This window comes from Amphichorda felina, assembly GCF_050947745.1.
Source record: "Amphichorda felina strain 45539 chromosome Unknown scaffold_6, whole genome shotgun sequence".
Classification (NCBI taxonomy): Eukaryota; Fungi; Ascomycota; class Sordariomycetes; order Hypocreales; family Bionectriaceae; genus Amphichorda; species Amphichorda felina.
In genome coordinates this window covers 2310344-2334913 of record NW_028145044.1, presented here as the reverse complement: position 1 = coordinate 2334913, position 24570 = coordinate 2310344, and the positions used below count along the sequence as shown (strand labels likewise).

The following is a 24570-nucleotide window of genomic DNA, read 5'->3' as shown; positions in this document are numbered from 1 at the left end:
TCGGCTCCAGCGCAGGCCTCTGCACGCTGCAGACTCTGCAGCAATTAACTTCTTACATACGCCACCCGTCAGCACCATCATGCTAGCAAGTGTCGCTGGAGACGATGGTCTGCTGCATGTCTCAGCGGAGGAGAGCGGAGGCCGGCGGAGGGACAGGCCTCAATAGGCTGGGCGCTGGCACAGTTGCCCAGCTGGGCTAGACGCAGCATGCAGGTCCTGGGTGCAAGGGTGCTGCTCGACGCTGCTGACGCTGCTCGCTTTGCCCGAAAGCGCTGAAGCGTGCACCGAGGCTGTAAAAAAGTCCCGCCGCAGGGGATTTGCCAAGGAGGCGTGGCATGGCAAATTCCACGAGTCTGGGGCTGTGGGTGAGCCTTGTTCCTGGTTCGTGTTTCACGGCAGCGGCCATGTGTGTGCAGCACTGCAGCTGTGCATGAGCTCGAAAGGAGCAATAGGGACGGTGGGAGTCTCAGATCTCGGCTCGCAGAAATATGAGCCAAATAGTAGCACGACGACTGGTCGTATCCACCCCCAGACGATCCGAGAAACATCCCTACGACTGATCATACAGGCTAATCGAGACTATCCGAGCCCCGTTTCGCCGCCCGGCGCCCACCGTCCACTGGGCCCCTGACAGGGATTCGGGTTGTGAGGCCGTCGGTTCCGGAGCCCCAGTGAGCCACCCGAGGATCTTGGCAAGCCTTGGGTTCTGGGTTCTTGGTCCTTGGGTCCTTAGGGTTCTTGGAAGCGGGGGCGAAATTGGGGGACGTGGGACATTGGAACGTTGGAACGATGGAACATTGGAACGTTGGAGGCAGAGAGCGAGACCGAGCCAGCAATCTGGAGCCGGCATGGAGCCAAGTCAGCCAACATGCATGCCCTGACTCCCGATGCAGGTAAATGGCCGCATTATCGACGACGACGGGGTCGTGGCAGAGGCCGAAGTCGCCGTATTACTATCTCCTCCACCCGGCGCGCTTCTTTATGAACTGATGCCCACGCTCTTTTCCCAATTGGCTTTCTCAACTGTCTCTCACCAAGTCACTTGTTCACCTGCTGTTCCATCGTTTTGTCAGAAATCATGGTCTCTGCGCGTATCATTGGTGCTGTGGCCTCCATCGGGCTCCCTGCCCTGGTGGCCGCCCAGTCTGGGTTCAAGGGTGTACGTTGCTCTGTCTCACTCTGCTTCTTCCTAGCGGCCGGCGATTGGGATCTCCTCCGACCCCCCTCCTCTGATCCCCCTCCTCTGATCCCCAGCTGACAATTGCGACCCCAGTGTGATGCCCTCCTCAGCGCTGGCCTGGACGACATCGTCACCTTCCCCGCTGACCAGGCGTACAACGAGAGCGTCTCGACCTACTACTCGTCTGAGAACCGCCGCCTGCGCCCCTACTGCATTGTCCAGCCCGAGTCCACCAAGGATGTGTCGGTCGTCGTCAAGGCCCTGGGCGGCGTCACCGGCTCTGGCGACTGGGACGTTGCCATCCGCTCCGGTGGCCACAGCGACTTTGACAACAATGCCGTCCACCGCGGCGTCACCATTGACCTGAGCAACTTCAACAAGGTCGAGGTGTCCAGCACGGCCAAGGCCAAGTGGGAGGGCAAGAGCAAGCTGACCAAGGTGAGTCTAAGCCCCCCCCCCCGGCCCTCGAATCTTGGCCCCTCTAAACAGTAGCAGACCGTCGCTCGCATCCGTCCTGCTGCCCGCTGGGGCGATGTCATTAGCTTCCTCGAGCCCTACAACCTCTCCGTCACCGGCGGCCGCTCTGGCCACGTCGGTGTCGGTGGACTGCTCGTCTCCGGCGGCGCTTCTTACCACGCCCAGCAATGGGGTCTGTCGTGCGACAACGTCGTGGGCTACGAGGTGGTCCTGGCCGACGGATCCATCGTCGAGGCCACCGCCAAGAAGAACAAGGACCTGTTCAAGGCCCTCAAGGGCGGCGGCAGCAACCTGGGCGTCGTCACCCGCTTCGACCTGCGCACCTTCACCATCAACCCCGAGGGCGCCTACGGCGGTCTCGTCTTCACCCCCTGGGACAGCCTCGACACCGTCATCGACCAGTTTGTCGCCTACGGCACCAAGAGCTCCGGCAGCCCCGACCACGAGTTTGTCGTCCTGCGCAACGACGCCGGCAGCCTCGCCATCATGGCCATGGTCGTCAGTACCGACGGCAACGAGGCGTCGCCCGCCATGGCGCCCTGGAACGAGATGCCCCTGATCCGCGACTCGCGCGCCAAGCAGCCCCTCAGCAAGATCGCCGGCTCCATCGCCGACGTTGGCGGCTCGCACTACGTCTCCTTCACCCTGACCCTGCAGGTCAGCAAGGCCGTCATGAACAAGGTCGCCGACGTCTTCCTCGCCACGTCGCAGGGCCTGCTGGCCGACGGCGTCCCCGTGTCGGTCAACTTCGTCTTCCAGCCCATGCCCAAGAAGCCCCAGGGCGTCACCGCGGGCACCAACATCCTCGGCCACGACAAGAACCTGCCCGCCGACTCGATCCTCTTCGAGGTCCGCGGCACGCTGCTGCCCCAGGACGCCGGCTTCGACGGCATCGTCCAGCAGAAGCTCGGCGCCGCCGTCGAGGAGATCCGCGCCTTCTCGGCCTCCCAGCCGGGACACTCGACCTACGTCTACATGAACTACGCCAACGCCGAGCAGGACGTCATCAAGTCCTACGGCAAGGACAACGTCGACTTCCTCCGCCGCACCGCCGCCAAGTACGACCCCAAGGGCTTCTTCCAGTACCGTGTCCCTGGCGGGTGGAAGGTCAGCCGCGTCAACTAAGCGGGTGTTTGTGCCTGCATGTAAATTATCTGGCTTAGACTAGTATATAGTAGACATGTTTCATCTTTGACTGATGGAAAACATGGTAATCAATTTGTCATTGCTGCGCCATCTTGCATTTTGAAAACGCGGTGGTGGACGACTCCAAGTGCTTGTATTGGTCATCCTTACTGGACGCCCCCCTCCCATCAATCGATGGGTTTCAATCACAAGCTAGAATGCGATTACCCGATTTGTTTACAAACAGCTACATTCATTGGTGGGGTCTCGGGCTTGACTTTTTGCTACTGCTACCTGGTTGGCCTAGGTTGTTGGAGATTTTGGCAAACATCGAAACATAAACGCGGATTGGGATGCAAAACGACATCAACCAATACAAATTCGGTGTCAAGACGCAACCCATGCTGTATGGCAAACCACACGGCGCAAACACGGAAAGAAGCGCAGGATACAACAAGGACCCTTCACAGCAATTGAACACAACGAGTATACTACGAAGACAATTGAAGATGATATAGACCCAATAAGACAATGAGTCGAGTACAGTAAGAAGCCCCTCGTTTAACACGTATGATTTTTAAATTATGCAAACGCGGTCAATTTCACGAGCTTCCCGCCTCAGGCGGCCTAATGCACCTACACGGTTGTTTGTTTGACAAGCTGCCTGCCACATCCGCGCAAACAACATCTTCACCGAAGCACACCTGCAGAAGCAACTCGAATGCTAGTCATTAAAGCAAATGATCAGCCATGTGTGGAGATTCCGAGAAACTTTGCAGGTAGGTATAAGGACCACGTCTTCTCCAATGTTCATGTAGGATCAATCCCAATCTTCTCATTACACGAGTCCTCCACCTGACCCCTGGCATCTCTCTGCTCTCGGGTCTTGTTCTTTTGACTGAAACAAAAACCGTGAACCCATCCCACAGAAGACTCCAAATCTTACCCCTGGACCACATCGCCGACGTCGCCCTGACTCTGTCTGTGTCATGGGTGTCTTGGCGAGTAGCAACGACATTCGAGCCTTGAATTACCATAAAAAGGCCACGAGTTTCTGGGGTCTAGCCTCACCGCGTACTCGAGCAGTCAACAGGGAGGCATCAACCCTGCTACATCTCGGCCCTGTTTTGGCCACGGTGAAGCATTCAACTTCCTGTCTAGCCATCTTCCATGCAACAAATGCAATACTATTCACGCCTCAAATCCCCTCGGCGGCTCATGGTAATCCCAGCATCTCTGGACCCCGACAAGACCACAAGACGCCCCGGAACCCTCAGCCATTTATGCCACCACCAGCAACCCAAGCGATGCACACCGGCTCACCGTTTCGACATCCCCAGTGGCAGAGGAGTTCGCAAATATTCAGCTCATCAACCTCGCGACTGGGGCCAAAGAGCTGAAGACGGAATTGCAAACAACACGGGGAAGAGGGACAGTCAGCTGGACCGGCTGGAGCAAGTACCTTAAATGCTTTTGGGAAAGACAAAACATCCAGGCAGTTGCTAGGCGAGACGGGTTTCAAAGGTCCGGCAACCTTTTCCATCGGTGTCTAGCGACAGGACCAGCCCAGGGTCACCAGAGCCGACGACAGAACCAAAAGGCTCAAATTCACGCCAGTGGCAGAACAGATGTGGAGCTGGACTGGCTGACCACAATATCTAAAGTCAATGGGTCAACACTCGAAGCAAGACTGCAGCTTCCAGGGATCCAGTCACCCTGGACCACCCAGCAACTGTTCCTTTCCTCCACTCATGTTTTACTCTTCTCTCCTAAATTGCAGGTAAGCATTTTGCTCCGTTCATACTCAAGGGCTAGCTTACCAAGTTCTGGGGTCGGGAAGCAAGCTGGCATTCCGGCTTCTTGTCCAAAGCCTGCTGCACATCCCATCTCTATTCTTCAGCATATATTCCGGTTGGGGGAAAAATGTCAAATACCCCAGCCGTGTGCTGGTCTGGGAGCTGCCGGAGACCGTCGATATTGTCTGTAGTCATGGTGCCGTACGCCTGGGCAAATAGGAGGGCCAAATGGGCAGAGCAGGGGGGGCCGAATGAGTGGACGGCGAGTCAGGTCTGAGATAGCACAGAGAGTAGAGGAGAAATAAGGAAGTGAATTCTGAGCAGCAAGAAAATGTTTCTTATTATTTGAAGTCAAGGGATTACCTTGAGTGGGTGCCGGGCTTGTCGCACTGCAACGGCCTGTCGCACTGCAACTGGCTGCCATTTCGCACCCACCTGTGATTTCATACGTGTCGTACACCCCAGAGCACCCAATGAAGAGGCGGTGAGGGTTATGGAAGCTTCAGGAAGTATGGTGAGAGGTGAGATATGAAATTGCCAATTCTACTTTCTCATTTCTCTCTCCCAATCTTCACATTTCCTCGCGCGCCCCATCACCTGGCTCTCCTCTCCTCTCTCATTCTCCGGACAGCTCATCCCCAAAGGCTACGTCCAGGTTATCGAACTTTGCGCTCTATCCAGCAAAACTTCCATCTATCGCAATGAAAGACCCTATAGGGGTAAGTATAATCTGACACGCCCGGAGAACTCTCGTGTAAGCATGCTCACATATTTGTATAGCCCCCAGATCCTAAGAGACAAAAGAAAACTCATGATGCCGATGACCCCCAAATAACCACCAGGCCAAAGAACAGATTGCCAGCGGAAATTAGACTGATGGTCTGGCGCCAGCTTCTCCGAGATGTTTGTGGCAAGCCACAAGGCCACACAGTCTTCCCCAGCGAACTACGTCTCGATAAAAACATGGGTCCTGTAACAACTCATGTCCCTTGTTTTAGGCTATTTTAGGTGTCAAAAAGCGGATACAGCTTCTTCTTTGGTCTCAACTGGGAGAAACATCCCTTCATCGAGGAGATCTTGCATAAATCTCACAAGTATAGGATTACGTTTTACCTCGATTCAATAATAGCTCTGATAACATTTGAACTGAAAATGATCCCCGTTCCCTGGTATAGTCGAGAAAGCACGCTAGTATTTCTCATCTAGCTACGAGTATTATTATGGCACGATGCGGATCACCGGAGCTTAGATCGATTGTCTTCTTAGAGGCCACACATTGAATATGTGTTGCGATAGATGGACCGAAGGTGGCTAGGCCACGTGGCGCAGGCGGCGCAGACAGATCAGATGATATCATAGCTCAGGCAGATGGGAGGCGTGCTAGTCAATCAATTAACACATTAGAATCAGACCATCTGTTTAGACGGTCTATCCAGACCAGCTTCACTTGCTGGATCGAGGATCCGACTAGATCACTCGTATCATATGCTATATAATATTCCGTTAATATGCTATATAATATACCCTTAATATGCTGTATAATATACCCTTAATATGCTACATAATATACCCTTAATATGCTATATAATATACCCTTAATATACTGTATAATATACTCTTGATATGCTACATCATATACTCTGAATATATAATATAATATACTCTGAATATATAATCTCTGAATATGTTATCTAGCTTTAGAATACTATACTGCTATCATGAACATAAAGTATGCTTAAATATTTAGAATATAAGCAATAGCTGCTGCAATTTCTATTCGAACGACTTCCCCCTGAGCGAAGACGCTGCTAGTGTTCATGTTGCTGAAGCTGGTTGTCCCGGGCCAAAGATTGACCCATTCTCAAAGGTTGGTACGCCATCCCCTTGGCCCCTTGTTGCGGTCTCCCCCGTCTCACCCATGCCCTCTGTCCCTTGGCTTTTCTCCTGGTCCTGTCCAAACTTATTGTCGAACATATTGTCGACATTATAATCGATCGGCTCACCAAGCGCGGCGATTCGAGAACTCTTACGGACAGAATTTTTTCCGGATACTAAGTCTAAGCGCTCTAAGTTAGTGAAGTCAAACGAGGCGGCCGGGTCAAATGAAAACTTACTGTCCACGTCGCTAGCAAAGGAGTCTACCCGAGTAAGGCGGCGGAACTTAGCAAGGCCGGGCGAGATGGTCCCTACCAGCTTTCGAATTTGACCATCGGATAGCGGGCCAGCTCTTGTTTTTGAAATGTGGTTGCGAATGCTACTGAGCTGTGCCTCAGTGTCCATCGCAAACTGTTGCCCGCCGCTGTTGTAAGCAAACAGGGTGTTTTGAATAGCGTCTTGATCTACCTTTATGGTGTTTTTCAATGCGATAGCTGATGGGCCTTCTGCTATTCGAACCCCCCGACGCGCTGTCCCTCTTCCCCTTGTTGTTTGCAATGCCGTCTTCAATTCTTTTGCCGTAGTAGCCAAGGTTAATGAGCTGAATGTTTGACATCACGATGAAACTTTGGCCTCAGCGGTCTGGCTGATTGTCGTGACGGTTTTTTGGGACTTGTGAATGGTAGATCGTGGGGAAAGAGTGTGTGCTGAGAGAAGAGCCAATGGAAATGATGCAAAATATATGGTACCTAGCTAGGGCGGTGAGTAGTTTATGACGAGAGCTTGATACGGTGAGATAAGCGGTGGATAATAGAGTTCAGCAGTTGGCTATTACCCATGTATTGAAAACATTATGTGAATATTATGCCTTCTGGTGTTTGTTTTTTCCTGCTCTTTGCAATGAGTCGCGGTAAGGACTCTCCACGTCTTACTCCGCCTCTACGCAACTGCGTTATTCAGAGTCACCAGTAATATATTTACTAGACTATGAGTGGTTATGTATGTTTTTTTACTTATTATTATCCCCGCAGTCGATGGTCATGCGCCGTATACTATTTACGTGCTACGTCACCTTCTTTCGCCTACTGCAAGGTCTATGTCGCTCTTGCTCTTTCTCCAATTGTCTCCACCGTCTACGTCCGGCCCCCAGACTATAAATTCACCTCCTCTCCCCTTTGTCTCACCCTTCTCTCCCTCTTTTCCATTCCTCCGTGCCTTCTCTCGTCATCTACTGTCTCCCTCATGTATCTTGTCATTGCCTTTGTGAATCTCCCCTCATGACCTATGAGTACCCCGTCTGAGTCTCATACGCGCCTCTCCTCATATCCTCTACGCGTCGCCTCTCGTTGCCACCACGCGTTTCCTCCTATTACCTCCTCGCGTCTACGTACGCCTCACCTTCTTTTTCTACTATCCGTCCCATCGACTGAGTCCACTCGCTTCTTGTTATGGTCATTTGGTCGAGTGTAACCCTCTATGAAGCTGGTCATAACCGGTGACTATCCCATCGCGTTCCAGAGACTCGCCTGTATAATATACGTACGCGTAATCCTTCCCAGCATCTGCGTTTTTACATAGGGGACTCAACTAACAGTTAACAGAAGTCGTCCAAACCTCGCCTATCAGATTAACCTTCCCTGTTCTCGTGCCTAATACCATATTTATACTGTTTATTCAAATACTTTGGATGCTATTTGCTGTGTAGCAAAGGACACCAGGAGGAAAGGTCTAGGCTTGGATTTTGACAGGTAGATGTCACAATTTAATCCTCTTGAAGATATGATAAGCTTGTTGATAATTCAGTTCAGAGAAGACAAAAGTTGACTACGTGAAGGCTAGCTAATTATCTGGGTTCCCTTCAGCGTGCCATGACACTCTGACCACCATCCTCAGTTATCCGCCTTCGAACACGGACTTTGAGGATACCATGGCCAAGCTTGGTGATCCCTATTGTGTCCGAGATGCCCCCTTTAGCGCTGCCCCGGCTCTCAGGAGTGACCTGCTCGGAGACGTCGCAATGTTCTTCCACATTTATTATGGCGCTCGGTGCGAAAAGAAGAGCTTCGCCTGTCTTTAAAGTGACAATTCTTGAAAATGTTTCCGTTTCGGTGTCAAGACTTTTAGACTCGGGAAAGATTGGTGCTCCTAGCTCTTCCGGACCTGGTTCTAGCTCATTGGAGGCACTTGGAAATCTTTTTCGTCGCGCCGCAGCTTGGTGCGACACGCCCGCAAGATGTTTTCTCAGCACCTTCATCCACTCTGGAGAAGTGAAGCGATGCGCAATAGTGACCGAACACAGATCGAGTAGGCGGGGCGATATAGTAGGCTCTTGAGTTGAGATGAAGACGCGAGCGCCTAAATGCCTCTGCAGGCGAATGGCTGAGAGAAGGGACTCCGTCAATGTCTGGGACTCTGCATTGTCCGTCATGTATTTGTGCGCTTCGTCAAGGGCTACAACACGCCCCACATCCGTACTCTGTTCAAGGAACAGATTGAGGCATATGTTGAAGAGTGAGCATGCGGTTTCCGCGGTTACACAAGGACATGAAAGATCCACGACCGTAAGCTGACCTGCCTATGACTCAAACTTTAGTAGACCGTCGGACTTGTAGGTACCATGAGACGTACCGTAGGCCCCCACTGGGTTCCCTTCTTATTCCTTTTTGGTTTCTTCGATGCGGTGCCTGATTTCGGCTTGCCTTTCAGAATGTCACAGGTCGCTGCCTGCGTCTTGACCATGAAGCTCTCTAGAGTCTCCAACCGTTGTTGGAGAGGGGCAAGTTGCCCTTCCTTCAATGTCTGCTCTTGTTGGATCATTTCTTTGAACTTTCTATAATTGAAAGGCGTTTGGGACCGCTGTTGCTCGATTCGCATTTCTCTCAGTATCCGAGTGATAACGTGAAGATAAAGCGGCATGCCATCGCTTTTTATGGAGCTCACTGCCATCAGGTCTAGCATCCGTTGCGTATTGAGGTCGGTTTCTTCGATCATGAGTTCTTCGATATGCACATTGGGGACCTTTTCATAGATACGCTACCATCAGTGTGTTAGCTTAGCTTGTGCCCCGATACCGCAATGTCCACGTACCTTGATCTGAACAGTGTTTGTTGGCGCACATAGGACCCTCACAGAAACTCCAGAGTGGGATGATAGATAAGCGGCCTCGCAGGGAGAGCCACCTGTGTCGGAAATGAACCTATCGTAATGAAAAACGATGCCAGTGAGGGGTCTTGGAAGTACGTTGGCCACACAAGGCACTAAGCAATTCTCAAGCAAACAGCTCAGCGTATGGCTCTTGCCAGATCCCTGGCTTCCGCAGATGAAAATGCTAGACGGCGCTGCAATGTTTTGGAATACGCGACGGTCTCCTGTTCCTGGCGTACTTCTACCGACCTCTCCAGCAATGAGGCCGAATTGACTGAACGGCGCCGCCTTCTTGGTGGTTTCCCCTCTGTTCCAGCAATCAACCGCCCTGAGACCACTCTGGCGCGCATTCTCAGTGAAGATAGGGGCCGAACTGAGATCAGCATCGTTCTCATCTCTAAGCTCGCCGTCTAGGAGCTCTAAATGGGCTGCAAGCTCGTCACAGGGTTCGAATCCAGGATTGTCATTTTTCATGGTTGGCTAAAACCCAAAGAAGAAAGGGCGTAGCATCGAGGTGTCTTAGGTTACGTTGACGATACTTCTAGGTCTTCCTAGGAAACGATAAAATATCGTAGGAGGGTATAAATATGCCAGTTGACTTGCTGAAAGGCCACCCTTTTCCTTCTTTCCAATGAACTAAAAGCGATGCCTAGGATTTAGTGCCTCAGTCAATAATAGTTTCCAGCTCCTTGCAGACACGGCACGGCACGGCAAGATATAAGTCGGCCCCCCGCAGCTTGTAGTCGGCCTCCCGCAGCTTGTAGTCGGCCTCCCGCAGCTTGTAGCCGGCCTCCCGCAGCTTGTAGCCGGCCTCCCGCAAGCTTGTTTCATACCACTCAAACCAGGTCTTGGGATAGCTCATGAATTATTGAAATTGGACGGAAAATTGATAGTAGTACGCACGAATGATCATAGCAATGCAAGGGATAAGCTGTCTTGAATGACTGCTATAACGAGACAGGGGAGACGGCATTTCTGCGGGGCTTAGATGGGATTGTCTGCGGCAGATATTGATGTATTGTTACCAGTGCTAACAGTAGCCGCCTGTGTTGTACGTCCGACGAAGGAGCTCTGGAGTCTGACGGCTCGACGGATGTTATTGTCTCAGAAAACGTCGATGGAACCGGTAGTTCGCGTCTTGTGGGCGTTTAGATCGCACGGACTTTCCCATAGTGGTGTTATAGTATTCGGGCTAGGTGGACGATTGGGTTCGTCGAGAAGGGCGCCGTGAAAGGTGGCTAGTGAGACGAATTCCTCTGGGCTGATGCTGATTTGAACGGCGTGGAAAGTGACGCACGTTAATCCGCGGCCCACGAGGCAATCCTGCCCGGACAATAAGAGCGAGAGTTTTCTTTAACTCGTTTTTGCATAACTAGGGCGATTGAGACATTTACACTGCGAGAAGCTTATCAGTGATCGGCCGTTTCTGTTCTGACCATAAGGGTGCTTCTACCCGTCTATTATATGAGCAACGGGCTCAACTAGTTAGTAGGGCTACGAGCGTGGCTCCACCAGTGTGGCGATTTCAGAATTGGTTGGGTGAACGGACAACGAGCAAGACGACTTCGCATTAGTCAGTTTCAAACAAATTCTACTGAACACATCAGATGTCAATCACATTACGGTTACCTCGTTTGCAGCGATTGTCGTCATTCATGAGGGGCTCTCCCATAGGTCCCCTAGGTAAGCATCCTGTGATTTGCAGTTTACCATTTCAACGGTAACAGGCACACTTTGCTGACTTCCCATACTTTCCCAAATGGAAGGAAAGTCCTCAATTTATAGTACTCCTTGAAAGAAAAAGTGCGAGAATGAGAAAGAATCCCCTACCTACCAACGACCCAGAAGTAGCATCTCCTGGCGAGTATACCGAGCCAGACCACCCGGACCCCCAGAAACCGACTGTTCCAACTACAAGTGTGGTTTCATATGCTCAACGTAAAACCTGGCTTCCTCGATGCGTGTCTTCACCTCATAACGTAAGGCCATGGGCGAAAAGTTGGAAGATGTAATATTAGATCGTGCACAATGGGCGAGGAAATACCCCAGAGAAGTTTTGGGCAGATAGTGGCCCAGCTTCACACCTCCCTGGTCGGAACAGAGGATACTGTGAATTGCTTTGACAGTCTTTCTGTCTGGAAATATGCTGTTTGGAAAGGAAACCTGAGAAATCGGGTTAGTATTCAGGAAGAAAATGTAAGGCGGTGCCCAAAAGTAAAGGTCTTACATACCTTGAGCTCCTTGATCAGTTCATCTGCATCCTGCTCGCTTACAAGCTTCTCATAGAGCATGAAATCTGCTGTGACCTTCGTTGAGGGATGGGAGGCAAGCTTGAGGCGAAGCAGGGTGTTCTCAATTGCATTGATCACATTATCGGCCATTTCCACTTCCTGGTTCTTGATCAACAGACGGCATCGCGTCTCGAGCTGGTGGATCAGCATCTCTGGTGGTTCAAGGATGACTTGAAGTGGATAGTCATCACTTGACTGGGCAGGTGAATTTGATGTGCTGGAAACAGGGGGGATTTCTTCGTCTTCTTTGTTCATGGCAGCGTGGAAACGGCATGCTTTGGATATCTCTGCATCCATGGTTTTCTTTGTCTTGTTCGAACCGATGTCCTGCTAGAATTCCGGGTAGAAGAAGACCTGTGCAAACGTAGCCGTGCGAGGAAACATCCGGCCATTGGTAAGATGACACCCCACATATAACTTGGCCTGGCGAGTATTGTATTCTGTGACCGGGATGAAGACTCTCAGGGCGCTCGCATGGCGGGGCATGATGCCTCTTTCTTTTCGCTCTGTCTCCACCTCTTTGTTGCGAGATTTCCCCGTTACCATGAACTCCTTGGGGTTTGTGCCAATGATCAGTCCAACCTCCAGGTACTCTTTAGTCTCCAAATTGGAGATGAGTTCGTTGCCTGACGCGATTTTGGGACAGGACCCCAGGTCGTTTGGGAGGTCGAAATTGGCGTCGTATGAGTTGACACGGCTGTTCTTCCTGAGCTCAGAATCGGGCAGTGCCCAAAGATGAACGTGCTGAAAGTGATTTCTTCCCATTGCCTCGATCCCCATCTGCTCGCCATTGGACCTCCTGGCGATTTCGGCGTTGGCGCCCTTGGTCATTGTCCAAGGTATCGCATCATCGGCGGTTGGTGCAGTCGATGAGCTCGACGCCATCTGAGTCGCACCTGTCGGTGGGAATAATGGATCGAGACTTAAGTAAAAATGTTAGCAGGAGAATAATTTCATTTGCTACGGGGTGAGTACCAGAAATTGAAAACGCGGTTAGCGGCAGGGCGAGGAGAGCTATATGTAGGCAATAGCAGAGAGTTTTCCGCTAATGAAGAGGATGTTGATAGAGTATAATCAAAAGAATTTGAAAGAACTGATATGAGAAACGTGGAGGGGCGGCGGGCCGAGTGAGATGTAGACGAGAGAGAAAAGACATGTGGGATAGAGGTGGAGGAAACCTGGAGTTCTCCGCGTGTCGATATTGCCATTGACGTGGTGGAGCGTCAACGAGATATCGAGCAAGATTCAGTCTTTCTTATCGTCGATGAAAACGTCTATTTCCTGGACATTCTGGCCATTGGTTTGACTGACGAGAGCCGCCTCATCCCTATCCCAACCTTCCGGTACGATGGGCGTCTTGATTCGGCGGAGAGAGCTCAGAGCCTGGAGCAGTTTACCAACGCTCGTGGTTGTCGCATTTTGCTGGCTAGTCGGGCCGCTGTGGTACGGGGATTGAACATCCAGAGCGCCAACGTTTTGATTCGCTGTGGTCCCTGCGAGAATTCATCCTGGGAGGAACTAGCAGTTGGTCGCATCCATCGATATGGGCAAACGAGGCGCACGTGGGTTTACGAGTTGCGGGCCATGGGGGCACTCGTTGAGGATTCCAGAGTGAAGGCGCGTGATGAAAAGAGTGCCCTCAACAAGCGTATCATGGCGGGAATCACCAGATTGGACAATGCCCAGCCTCCACATTGGGAGATCTAGTTATGGAGAGTTGGAGGTGATTTCTAGAGAGGAGACATTGAGATAGGTGGGGCCTAAAGTTATCTCAGTGCTGGTGGTTTCACTTTGATGCATTCAGCATTAGTTGACACGTTCAACCCTTAGCTATTTCGCACTCATTAGCACTCAATGAGACAACTGGTTTCCGGAAACAATATGCTTCTACTGAGTTAGTAATAAATTTTAGCTCTTCGTGTGTGGTTTGTGTTTATATATTTGCGAAGCGTGCGGCCCAGGAAGACGCGGAGGGACCTGGCGTCCTTATCTTGTGTTGGTACCTCTTTGAATTCGGGGAGGGGGGGACATGGCTCGTGGAGGCTTGGTTTCGCCACAGAATTGCATCGAGTGGATGGATAATACTTGCGAGCCTCTGTTTTGGGAGCTGTGTGGGACATCCGTCTGTTCGTATGAAAAGAATAATTTACTGGCTCTCTGTCAATAGGTGGTTGCAGAGTTCATCCGTTATAAGCAAGGCGCAACTGTACAACGTCCCGCTCTTGAACTGCCCGATCTGGACAACCCTACCCCACCAAAGTCCGTATAGACGGAGAAATGTTCAACTTCCAGAATTAGGAAGAGATTTCCAGATATTCGGGGGCTCCGAGTAGGTCTACCGGCCCTCCTCATCTGTCTTCAAGCACCCAGATAGATGCTGAGGTTTGCGCCCAGGGATCTTTCAGCACTGTTGTCTTCTGATGGAGTGCGTCATTCTCCTTTCGCAGCTTCGCACAGGCTAGGCTTTACCCAGAAATGCGCTGAATAATAGGGCGTCTCCGCTCTCTATTAGTCGTCGCGCAACGATAGTGGCGTGCACGCGGTTTATCAAAGCGGCCATTCGCGGCTCGAGCCCGTCGACCTTTCTTTCAGACGGTTACATCTCTGCCTCGTCTCCGTCTCTCCAAGCATGAGAAGTAAAATCTACTACTTCACCAGATGGCTCAAGTAGCTCAGAATGCCGTGGGAACTCCGGGAGTACGAACCCACAGCCCGCCACCCGTATTTTCGTTGCCTCGTGTGACCGGCAAGGACGTCGATCAGCGTCGAGATTCGAATGGGAAGAATCCCACAGCCAAGCCCAGGTCCTTATACCCGAGGGCTTTTTGTTCGGTAAAGTAAAGCGGGAGACCCGAAGGCTCTACGTGCATAATTCGGTGGCGTCCACAGGATGACTTATCATCTTTGCGGCCTAGGATACGAGCCCTAGCACATGGAGACAAGGCTGTTGTAGGACGGGGTTGTCTCAGAAACAACGGCTCAACGTTTAAAAGAAAATAAACATCAACTGCAACGGAAAACATTTTCGGTTTTATCATGACAAATGTCCCCATCGCTGTTCACCTCCGCTCTGTCGAATTCTCCCTCGCCTTGCCCTTAGTGCCATGGCATTGGAGCTGGACATTTATGCCCAACTATCCAGCTGGACCAATTGCTGACGATTCCAGCGTTACAGGAAGATCTGCAAACTTGGCCGGCCAATACCGTGCATCCAGCGCATGAGCCTTGGTTCTCGTATTCCAGCATAAGACATGGACTAGCCGATGTGCAGTATGCAGCTAACCTGCATCGGCTACCCTGGGGACGTGTGTGCAAGTACGGTCCAGCCACACGCAACACAGGACGAAACTCGGTTCCGTGCAGAAAGATGTCAGATCATGCCACTGTCTGCTGTAGAACACGACGGTGCAGAAACTTCAGCCAACATTGGAATTTGTGGTAAAATGTTGTGCGGTAACACAGAGTTTAATTCCCATGCTATTTTCGGTCAGGTCAGTACTCGTAATATCGACCTTGGCATGAGTCGACAAGCTCCGTTAATCTCGTATCACTCTTGACCGCCACTGATAGGCGAATTTGTCTTGTCTCATTTCTTCTTTTCTTGTCGGATATCGGATATCGGGGAATTTCCCATGGGAATCAAACAACACGGACGGACAGATGCGTGGATCTATTGAGCCACGGACGGGTGTTGGATAGGAAACTGGGAGTAATATACTGCGTAATACATACGAGCACAATCGTACATAGTATTACGGGATGGAGGAATTTTCCCGACCCGAGGCTCCACGGGCCCGAAAGGAATCTCGGCGAGAGGGGCCGGATCATCGGCATTCAGACTGGTCACTTCGATGACCGTCTGTGCTCCGTCAGCAACCGTCAACCCCCACCAGGACCCTGCACCGTTTCCCGCAACAAACCTGTTTGTTGTTCGTCCTGCCAACGTTCTGCCAACAAACAGCACTGGATCTCACGATCTCGTCCACAAGCCCACCGCAAGAATACGAACTCGACGTCACCATTACGCTTCCGTGGCATTGGTCCGCCAGATCCGAGCCCATGGAACTTTGGAGGCCAAGCAACCAAGGCATGGCAGAGGCTAGAGAAGCCCAGAGGGGCCCACGTTAGGGGACTTGGGGGTTGCAACGTGCCACAACCGCACAGGGCAGGCACTGGCAGACGTGTGCAATGTCTTCAATGTTCCCTGATCGTGCATGCTCAGCCCAGGCCGCAACAGCGGGAATGCGACCTGGGCAGTGCTGCAGTGGGAGCGCAACACGAGCCCGTGCATGGCCAACCCGATGTGCGCCGTAATATTCCCCATCTCGTCCGTTTTGTGGTTTTGTTCCCGCAACAAAACGCTGCGCATGCAGGGCGGCTGCCCGCTGCTCAGCCTTCGTAGCACAGGAATGGGATGAGCGCTCATCTGGGCCTTCGGGATGGCCTGGGAGCCCGAGCTGGAAATGGGAACACTGTCAAAAGAGGATGGGTTTGATGGACAAAAGCGACAGGGCGTGTAACAGGTGGCCAGATGCGGCTCGTTCCTGAAGATCGACAGTCAACAATTGGCTGTGGTGCAACCACAGTTGACGGCAGCCAGCCGCCCAGCATCCATATTCCCGTCGGGGTCGCTATGGCGACTCAGGAGGGGAGGGGTCGGGCAGCGATGATACGACGCGGTCTGCAGAGGGCAGAGGGGCAGAGGGGGCAGAAGGCCTCGATGTTTCAGTGTTCCTTCCACCGGTGGCTGGCGGCAGTCCAGCGGCAACCAGAGCTCCAGCTCAGAATGTAGGCCCAGATGATCTAGAGGGCTTGGAGCGCTCTCGAGAGCCCCAAAAGGGCGACGGGCACTAGTGGGTGGCGGCTGCCAGCGCGCGCCTGCAGCCAATGGGCAGCACTGGCAACCAATCACGGGCCTTGGCTGCCGCCCGTTCCAAACGCCGGGCCTATTTTCAGACCGCCCACAAGACCTGCTCGTATCAAGTACCGTCCACTGTACCTTACTGTCCACGACTCCACTGTTGACAGTTGACTCTTGACACACGGCCAAAGAGCCTCCATCCATGGACCATGATCCGACCACAGCTGCAGCCGCCGCTGGTCGGGCCATCTCGATCATCCAGTCAATGGAGTCAATGGACCACCCGGTGGGCCTGGCTGTCCTTGGTCGTCGCGCCTAGAGTTGACTGGTTATAAAGTCGTCATCAAAGGCCCCCCCCGCGGCCTTCGCTGTGTTTCACAACTCTCGTGCTTGGCTCTTCTGCACTCGCTCGAAAAGGAAGCGTCTCTCTGCCTTTAATACTCCCCGTCTTCCCCTTTCCCTCTTTTCTTTTCTAGTTGTCTGCTGTCTGGTCATTCGTTTCTCTAGACGCCCATCCTCTCACCATGAAGTCTTTCCTGGTCCTCGCCGCGGCGGCTGGACTAACCACGGCCTGGGAATGGCCAGAATGCGAGTCAGAGTATGGTCCCTCCATCATGACCCTATCCTCAGGGCACCTGTAACTGACTGTTGCCTGTTAGTGGCTGCTACCGCAACCTCATTGACGACCGGTTCGCCGAGCTCGGCGAGGAGTTCTGCTTCGAGTTCCTCTCCGGAACCACCACTGCCCCCGAGGCTATCCCCACAGAGTTCGCGAACTGCGACAAAGATGTTGGTGCAGTCTCCTCTGCCTGCTCATGCATCACCTACACGGCGACCCATGAGCCCTCTACCACTCCTTGTGCCACCACGGAACCCGCTCCTGTGACCACATCTGAGGAGGAGACTGGAGAGCCCTCGACTCCTTGCACCACCACGGAGGAGCAGCAGACCACTCCTGCTCCGACTGAGCCTGGATGCACCACCTGCACTGAGATTGAGACCGACTATACCACCATCACCACCACCGACTGCAGCGACCACCACTGCAGCCCAACCCCCACTACCACTCCTCCCGTGCCCGAGACCACCACGTCTCAGTATTCCGAATCGGAGGTGCCCAGCACCACCCCCGAGCCTACCACTCCGGAGCCCGGCACCACCACGGAGTGGACGACCTCCACCATCTGGACCACGACCTGCATCACCCAGACCTCGTGCCCGCCTGATGTCCCCGACTGCCCTGGCGGCGGCACTGTCACCACCATCACGCAGACCATCCCCGTCACCACCACGGTCTGCCCCATCACCGAGCCGGAGCCGGAGCCTACCACCACCCCCGAGGAGCCCGCGCCCACCACCACCCCCGAGGAGCCTGCGCCCATCACCACCACCCCCGAGGAGCCTGCGCCCATCACCACTACCCCCGAGGAGCCCGAGCCCACGACGACCGTCACCAAGACCGAAGACGAGTCCTCGGCCTTACCCACTGTCACCACTCCTCCTCCCGAGCCTACGACCACCGAGTGGACCACCTCCACCATCTGGACAACGACCTGCATCACTAAGACCTCGTGCCCCCCTGATGTGCCTGACTGCCCTGGTACCCCTACCACCATCACTGAGACCATCCCCCTGACCACCACCGTCTGCCCTGTCACCAGCGAGCCGCCGCCTCCTGAGGAGACTGTCACTGAGCCCGCCCCGGAGCCCACGACTGAGGCCCCTGCCCCTACCACCGAGGTGCCCCCTCCTGAGGAGACCCCTTGCGTGCCTGGTGAGCCTGGCTGCCCCCCTACTCCTGAGCCCAGCTCTGAGGCACCCCCTCCTCCCGAGGAGACTGTCACTGAGCCCGGCGAGCCTCCTGCTCCGGAGCCCACTACCGAGGTGCCCCCTCCTGAGGAGACTCCTTGCGTGCCCGGCGAGCCCGGATGCCCTCCTGCTCCCGAGCCCACCTCCGAGGCGCCTCCTCCTCCCGAGGAGACTGCTTGCGTGCCCGGAGAGCCCGGCTGCCCCCCCACCCCCGAGCCCACCTCCGAGGCGCCTCCTCCTCCTGAGGAGACCGCCTGTGTGCCCGGAGGGCCCAACTGCCCCCCCACCCCCGAGCCTACCTCCGAGGCGCCTCCTCCTCCTGAGGAGACCGCCTGTGTGCCTGGCGAGCCCGGGTGCCCTACCCCTGGCAACCCCTCCACCTTTACCACCTCCATCCCCATCCCCACCGTCGTCCCTACCCCTACCACCCCCCCGACCATCCCCACGGGCGCCGCTGGCCGTGTCGGCGGTGGTCTCGAGATGGCCTTCGCCGCTGCTGGTTTCGCCGCTCTCCTGATCTAAGAGGTGACGAGAATAATGATTTGAGGAACGCTCAACGCATAGAAAAAGCTGAAGATAAAAAAAAAAAGACATTAAAGAGTATTGGGAACAGACCTCGATAGATGTCACGACCTACTATGGAGGATAATCTGGATTTAGCATAGGCGGCGGAAATACTAAATTGGGGATACAGCGGTATTGGTAATGCAACTCTTCATAGTGTATCTCATAACATCAATGTTCAAACTTATTGTTGGATCCTTAGAAGTGCCGCGTGGATCATGCTGGTGATAATGACGTGAGGAAGCTGAGAGCTACCTATTCACATGGTGACTCGCAGAAATAGATGGAAGGCGACTTCGCCCACCCCATTCGAGAGAGGATCTGACACAGCACCAAAGCTGACGATTATCGAGCGCGTCAATCTTCCCGCCGCGGCTTGCTTGGGAGAGGACCCTGAAGGAAGGATGAACCGCTTGAGTAAACGGTTCATGCCGCGTTTGGCTAAATGAATGGCCGCTTGGCCACAACGTCCCCCCTCTTTGAATGCAACGGCGACGGTCAGCTCTGGAGGAGCTATTTCAGCGCGCTTGGTAAGCGACAAGGAATCTAGCAACGCCCATATGGTTTGGTGCTGACGTGGATCCTGGCGGCTAAGCCTGCGCGCGGCAAAGAGCGGCAGATCGCCCCGAGACATTGGGCCCCCCGGGGGGGGAAGGGGGGTTCTTGGAGAACTGTACGAGGTACTCGCACTTTGTGGCAGCGGCGACGGTAGGACTGCGAAATGCTTGCCCGGTGGCGGGTGATGCGGTCGGGGGTCGTGCCGGGCAGTGGGAAAGGGGATGGAGAGATGTTGGGACGAACGAACCATGTTGGTCCACCGGGCACAGTGATCACCAGCCGCCACATTCGCAGTGTGTGTTTACTGTGCTTCCCAAATCGGGGAATGGAGTCGGGATTTTGTCTGCAAGCTTAAGCTTAGAAGGTTACTAGCTAGGCGGGGGCAAGCTTTTCTCTGTTGCCGTCATCATGAAAGAGGAAAACAGTATTCCCCCATAGTGAGGGATCAGGACATTGGCTGCCTCCATAAAGCTCAAAATGGTTCAGTTTAGAGAGGGGAGTTGAGGCGGTGCCTGTGGCTGGGGCTGAAGCAGTGAGTGCCAAGGGCCAGGGGCCTTTCTTTTCCGAGATGCCCGCCCCTGTTCACGACGTCAACATTGCATTGGCAGGATCTGGCTGCTTGAGCTGTTGAGTCTTGACCCCGAATCACGATCTGGCGCGGTGGTTCTGCACGTTCCATTGGAGAGATTTTCTCGCTTGGGTTTGGACTACTATGTAAGTATGCTCGCTCCCTGAATCGTCTCACCAGACCCGATAGACGGGATAAGGCTGCCTCGCTTCTGGCCTATGGCAGCCGAGAAACAAAAAGGCATTCCGTCAGGCAGTCGGTCTACGGACGGCCTCGGGGCCTGTGCCACAAGGGCGTGCTGTTTCTCCAATCCTTCTTAACCAACCATAGTATTCAGATTTATTGGGCTCGGATAACAAGGAGAGAAGAGTAGAGTCGAGGCCTTGGAGGTGGGGAGCAGGAAATATCCTTGGTGAGAGCCTGGTGTGGCTGTGGGGTTCACGCCACAACCTCCCGTTGCAAGAGACGGGACAGCCACTCCTCTAAGCTCTTTTGGTCCTCCGGCCAGCACTCACCATACCACACCTTCACCACCACACATGGACACGAGCCACAACTCCTGCCCAAAGCCTGCTCTGCGGTATGACGACGCAATACAGCCTGACCCGAAAGCTCGGAAATCGCCAACGCGGCCGCTGGCCGGAGGCCCGGTCTTCATCAGAGATTTCGCAGAGCGTGACCATAGCTCAGTGATTTGTCCATTTTCTATGCAGGGGTCGGTCAAGAGCTACTGATGAGGTGAGGGGCTGGAGTCCGGAAGAAACATGTTCGAGAGCTTGGCCAACTCGAGCGCCGCAGGGAAACTCGCGATAATGTCTAGCTCGAGAGATGGAGTCGCGCTTGTTTAGCCCATCGCTTCCTCCCGGGGAATGTTGCTAACCGATGCGGCTCAACAGACGCTCATGCCTTCCAGTGTGTGCCACTCACGATCGCAAGTGTGGGATGAGGCGCAGCTGGTAATGCTGACAACGGGCATCCGCAACAATGGTTTGCGTCTGTGGTATCGCATCGCCATTGGCCCTGCCACAGAGGGTGCCTTGGACCCCTGCAACCCAGGCGCACCGCCTCCCTAGCAGAGAAGAGGCCGACAGACCAACACCATTCGTGTGGCATCATGGCCCAGCACCGGCCCTCTCCGCCAGCGGGTTCCTCCATCCCACAAACATCATACGTCCCTTAAAAACCATTTGAGGCCCCGTCGCAGCCATGGAAGCCCTGGTCGGATTGTGTCCGATATCATTGATTGATGCGGGGAGCGACATCATCGGTTCTCATCAAGCCAATCCTCCATGACACAGACCATCGCTCCATACCAATAACACCTAGACGACCGCGACAATGATGGACCAGCGTTCTCCATCGAGGCTGTTGATCCCGAACTCGTCGCCCTCGCCGGCTTCGACTACCGGGATCCAGACCGGCCGCCCGCCGCTATGGACCAATTCGAGCCAGCGCAAGATGTGCCGCCTCTACCTCTACACCACCCTCAGCATCGACAAGATCCTCGAAGTGGTTCATCATCCTAGGCCCAACGACTCCATGCCCGGGTGAGTAGAGCGCCTGCCCCAGCACTGTCTCTGCCTGTTCTGACATCTGGTATAGCAAGGACTCAGCCAACAAGAAGCTCAACGCGCTCCTCGACAAAGAACCCCGATGGCTCAAGCCCCGCAGCGAGAGCGACATGCTCCGACGCTGCGAGCAGCTCGCTCGATCTCCAACGAGAACCTCCGCCCGGCCCTGGGCCTCTCCACACTCCCGCACTCATTCGTATTCCGCTCCTCCGCCCTTCTCCCCGGGTGGCGCGACACCCATCAAGCAAGAGCTAGACTCTCAATCCGCCACGCTCGAGGTGCCCCCTTGGTCAAATTCCCCTGTCGGGCAGTATCCATCAAGCCCGTACCACGGTACATCTGCTCCCCAGACGCCAGGGAACTACACGGGTACCCATTTCCGCTCCGTCTCAGATGGCATTGGCGGCGCGAGCCTCGGCTCAAGCTTGCTGCGTGCACCAACAGGCCTGTCTACATCGACCGACCAGACAACCGGTTCCTTCCACCGCATGCTGGACGGCTACTCCGATGTTTATATCCAGTCTGTCAAGAAGCTCGTCAAGCGCTACACCGCCCCGACTAGCCAGCACCAGATGGGCATGTCTCCCATGTCAGAGACCATGATGGTCGAGCCCACCTGGGTCATCGACCCCGATGCCCCTGCTGTCTTCCACACCCGTCCTTTTCCGCTCCCCGGTGACCTTCTCAGCATGGACCTACACCTCGAGCACCAGTATCCCTGCTTCCCAGAGTCTGACGAGCACCAGAAGCGGTGGTGCATGTGCCACGCACAGGACGAGGCCCCCGATTGCCTGTGGGCAACGCCTAGAGGGCCCAGTCCTCTCGGGATGGATCTCATCGCCAACAGCGTCATCCCTGCTGGCACGGAGGTTCGCGACGCCTTTGGCAACACCCTGCTTCATTTTCTGGCCGCCCGAGGGTCTGGGGCCATGGTGATCCACGCCGTCCAATCCCAGCGTTGCGCGTTCATCCTCAATGCCAGGAACAGCGCCGGGCAGACATTCCTTCACGTCCTCGGCGACTCATGGTTCCAGGACTCGAATGCGAATACTCTCTGCCAGCTTCTGGATCTCCTGGTCATTTATGCTCGAGCACAAAGGTTCGACATTACTGCCTGTGATCACTACGGTCGCACCTTTTTCCACATGCTCCTGTCCGCCAAGATCTCGGACTCCTTGCTACAGTTCATCCTGCAGCGCTACGGGGGCATCGCTCGCTTTTCGAGGGATGCGTTCGGCATTAACCCAGTGCCTACTGAGCTGAGCGCGCCGACGGGCTCGATGGATGTTGACTCGCCCACGTTTAACGGCGAAGCGAGCGCGACCGGAGACTCTGAGAGTTCGCTTTCATTCCTGAAGATCAGCGGCCTCCTCAAACTCATCCGCGAGGCGTCGGCCAACAACCCTAGCCTCGAAGATGAAGACGGGCGCAACGGACTGCATTGTCTGGCAATGGCCTCGCTCAGCCAGAAAAGTGTCATCGACAAGAGCAACCCATCGTCCCCCCATCTGCAAGGGCGGCAGAAGAAGAAGAAGGGCAAGACTGCTGAAGAGCTTCTCGACTCTTCCGTGGATAAGCTTCGGCTCCGCCTCTCCCTTCTTGAGGGACTCTTGGTAGCCGGCGTTGACACCAACCACTACGACTCCTACGGCAACACCCCGCTCATGGCGTTCTGCGCAGAGCTCCCCGAAGACGACGACTACAAGACCGGGCCCGAGATCCTGGATCTCCTCCTGAACAGCGGCGCCAACATCCACGCCCGCAACCGCGCCGGCGAGACGGCCCTGCACATCGCCGTGCGGTGCGGCCGCAAGCTCGCGGTCAAGACCCTCCTCGACCGGGGCGCCAACGTCCACGCCCGCGACGCCGCGGGGAGGAGCCTCCTTGCGCTGACGGACGTCAAGATGGCCACGTGCAGGGACGACGTGCCGGTCGAGTACTGCCACTACGAGGCCTGCCGGGCTCACCTCAGCGGCAAGGGTCACGCGGTGCAGGAGCCGACCATTCTGGACGAGTGGGGGGTCTAGAGGGTGTGGCAGGGACGAGGTGGGAAGGGATGGGTGATGACGTGGGCAAGGCGTTCAGGACTAGACATCTTGGGATCTTTTATTGATAGAACAGGGGCGTTATAGATGGCGATGATTTTGAGGAGGCAGTCATGATACCCGGAGTTCGCACTGCCTTTGATTGAAATGTTTGGATACAATGGGTGGGGGTGTGGATAGAATATCACGGGGAAATAGACATCAAAGAGACGGATGCAAATCCAACACTTTTCTTTTGCGTTGCATTGACAGGGCCACGTCACCTCCTGACACTTTGTGGGAGAACTTTTGACGACAGCAAAGCGGCAACATGGACCAGGCATGAAACCTTACCCCAGCAGCCACGACAAGCCGTGACAAGGGGTCCATCTGGCGTACACGACATGGGGATGCAGGAGTAATATGGTGTATTATAGTATATAGAGCTAATGGGAAGACTGGTGCCTAGAGTAGAGGCTGAAATGCCTGTATACCACAATGGGAGTTCGTTGACTGCTAAGACGGCCGTGATAGACGGGGACGAATGAAATCTTGGGATCAGCTGGTAGCCAGGGGATCATGCAGTGATCTGCCCCACCTTACTGCTACATACATATACTACTGGTACTACATCCCATCGTGGCTTTGCAGTTATCTGTGTACCTAACTACGGAGTAGTACTATATATATTCCGCAGGAACCCGTCCCATAATAGGGCATAAGAAGC

General features: G+C 54.3%; 5 protein-coding genes across 5 annotated transcripts; 3 read left to right on the top strand and 2 right to left on the bottom strand.

Annotated features, from left to right (window-relative positions):
• Positions 1–1078: 1078 nt before the first annotated feature.
• ACO1O0_006583 (FAD-binding oxidoreductase) lies at positions 1079–2782 on the top strand (the record flags this gene model as incomplete). The annotated part of the gene is made up of 3 exons (XM_083195969.1): positions 1079–1159; positions 1274–1618; positions 1676–2782. 3 exons carry the CDS (start codon positions 1079–1081, stop codon positions 2780–2782), a joined length of 1533 nt encoding a protein of 510 aa, XP_083048985.1.
• Positions 2783–10261: 7479 nt separating this feature from the next.
• On the bottom strand, positions 10262–10570 carry ACO1O0_006582 (uncharacterized protein; the record flags this gene model as incomplete). The annotated part of the gene is made up of 2 exons (XM_083195968.1): positions 10262–10454; positions 10566–10570. The coding sequence occupies 2 exons, from the start codon at positions 10568–10570 to the stop codon at positions 10262–10264; spliced, it is 198 nt and encodes a 65-aa protein (XP_083048984.1).
• Positions 10571–11675: 1105 nt separating this feature from the next.
• ACO1O0_006581 (uncharacterized protein) lies at positions 11676–12773 on the bottom strand (the record flags this gene model as incomplete). The annotated part of the gene is made up of 3 exons (XM_083195967.1): positions 11676–11732; positions 11829–12215; positions 12300–12773. The coding sequence occupies 3 exons, from the start codon at positions 12771–12773 to the stop codon at positions 11676–11678; spliced, it is 918 nt and encodes a 305-aa protein (XP_083048983.1).
• A 4500-nt stretch (positions 12774–17273) lies between these two features.
• ACO1O0_006580 (uncharacterized protein) lies at positions 17274–19080 on the top strand (the record flags this gene model as incomplete). The annotated part of the gene is made up of 2 exons (XM_083195966.1): positions 17274–17347; positions 17409–19080. The coding sequence occupies 2 exons, from the start codon at positions 17274–17276 to the stop codon at positions 19078–19080; spliced, it is 1746 nt and encodes a 581-aa protein (XP_083048982.1).
• A 2506-nt stretch (positions 19081–21586) lies between these two features.
• On the top strand, positions 21587–23846 carry ACO1O0_006579 (ankyrin repeat domain-containing protein; the record flags this gene model as incomplete). The annotated part of the gene is made up of 2 exons (XM_083195965.1): positions 21587–21795; positions 21851–23846. The coding sequence occupies 2 exons, from the start codon at positions 21587–21589 to the stop codon at positions 23844–23846; spliced, it is 2205 nt and encodes a 734-aa protein (XP_083048981.1).
• Between the last annotated feature and the right edge of the window lie 724 nt (positions 23847–24570).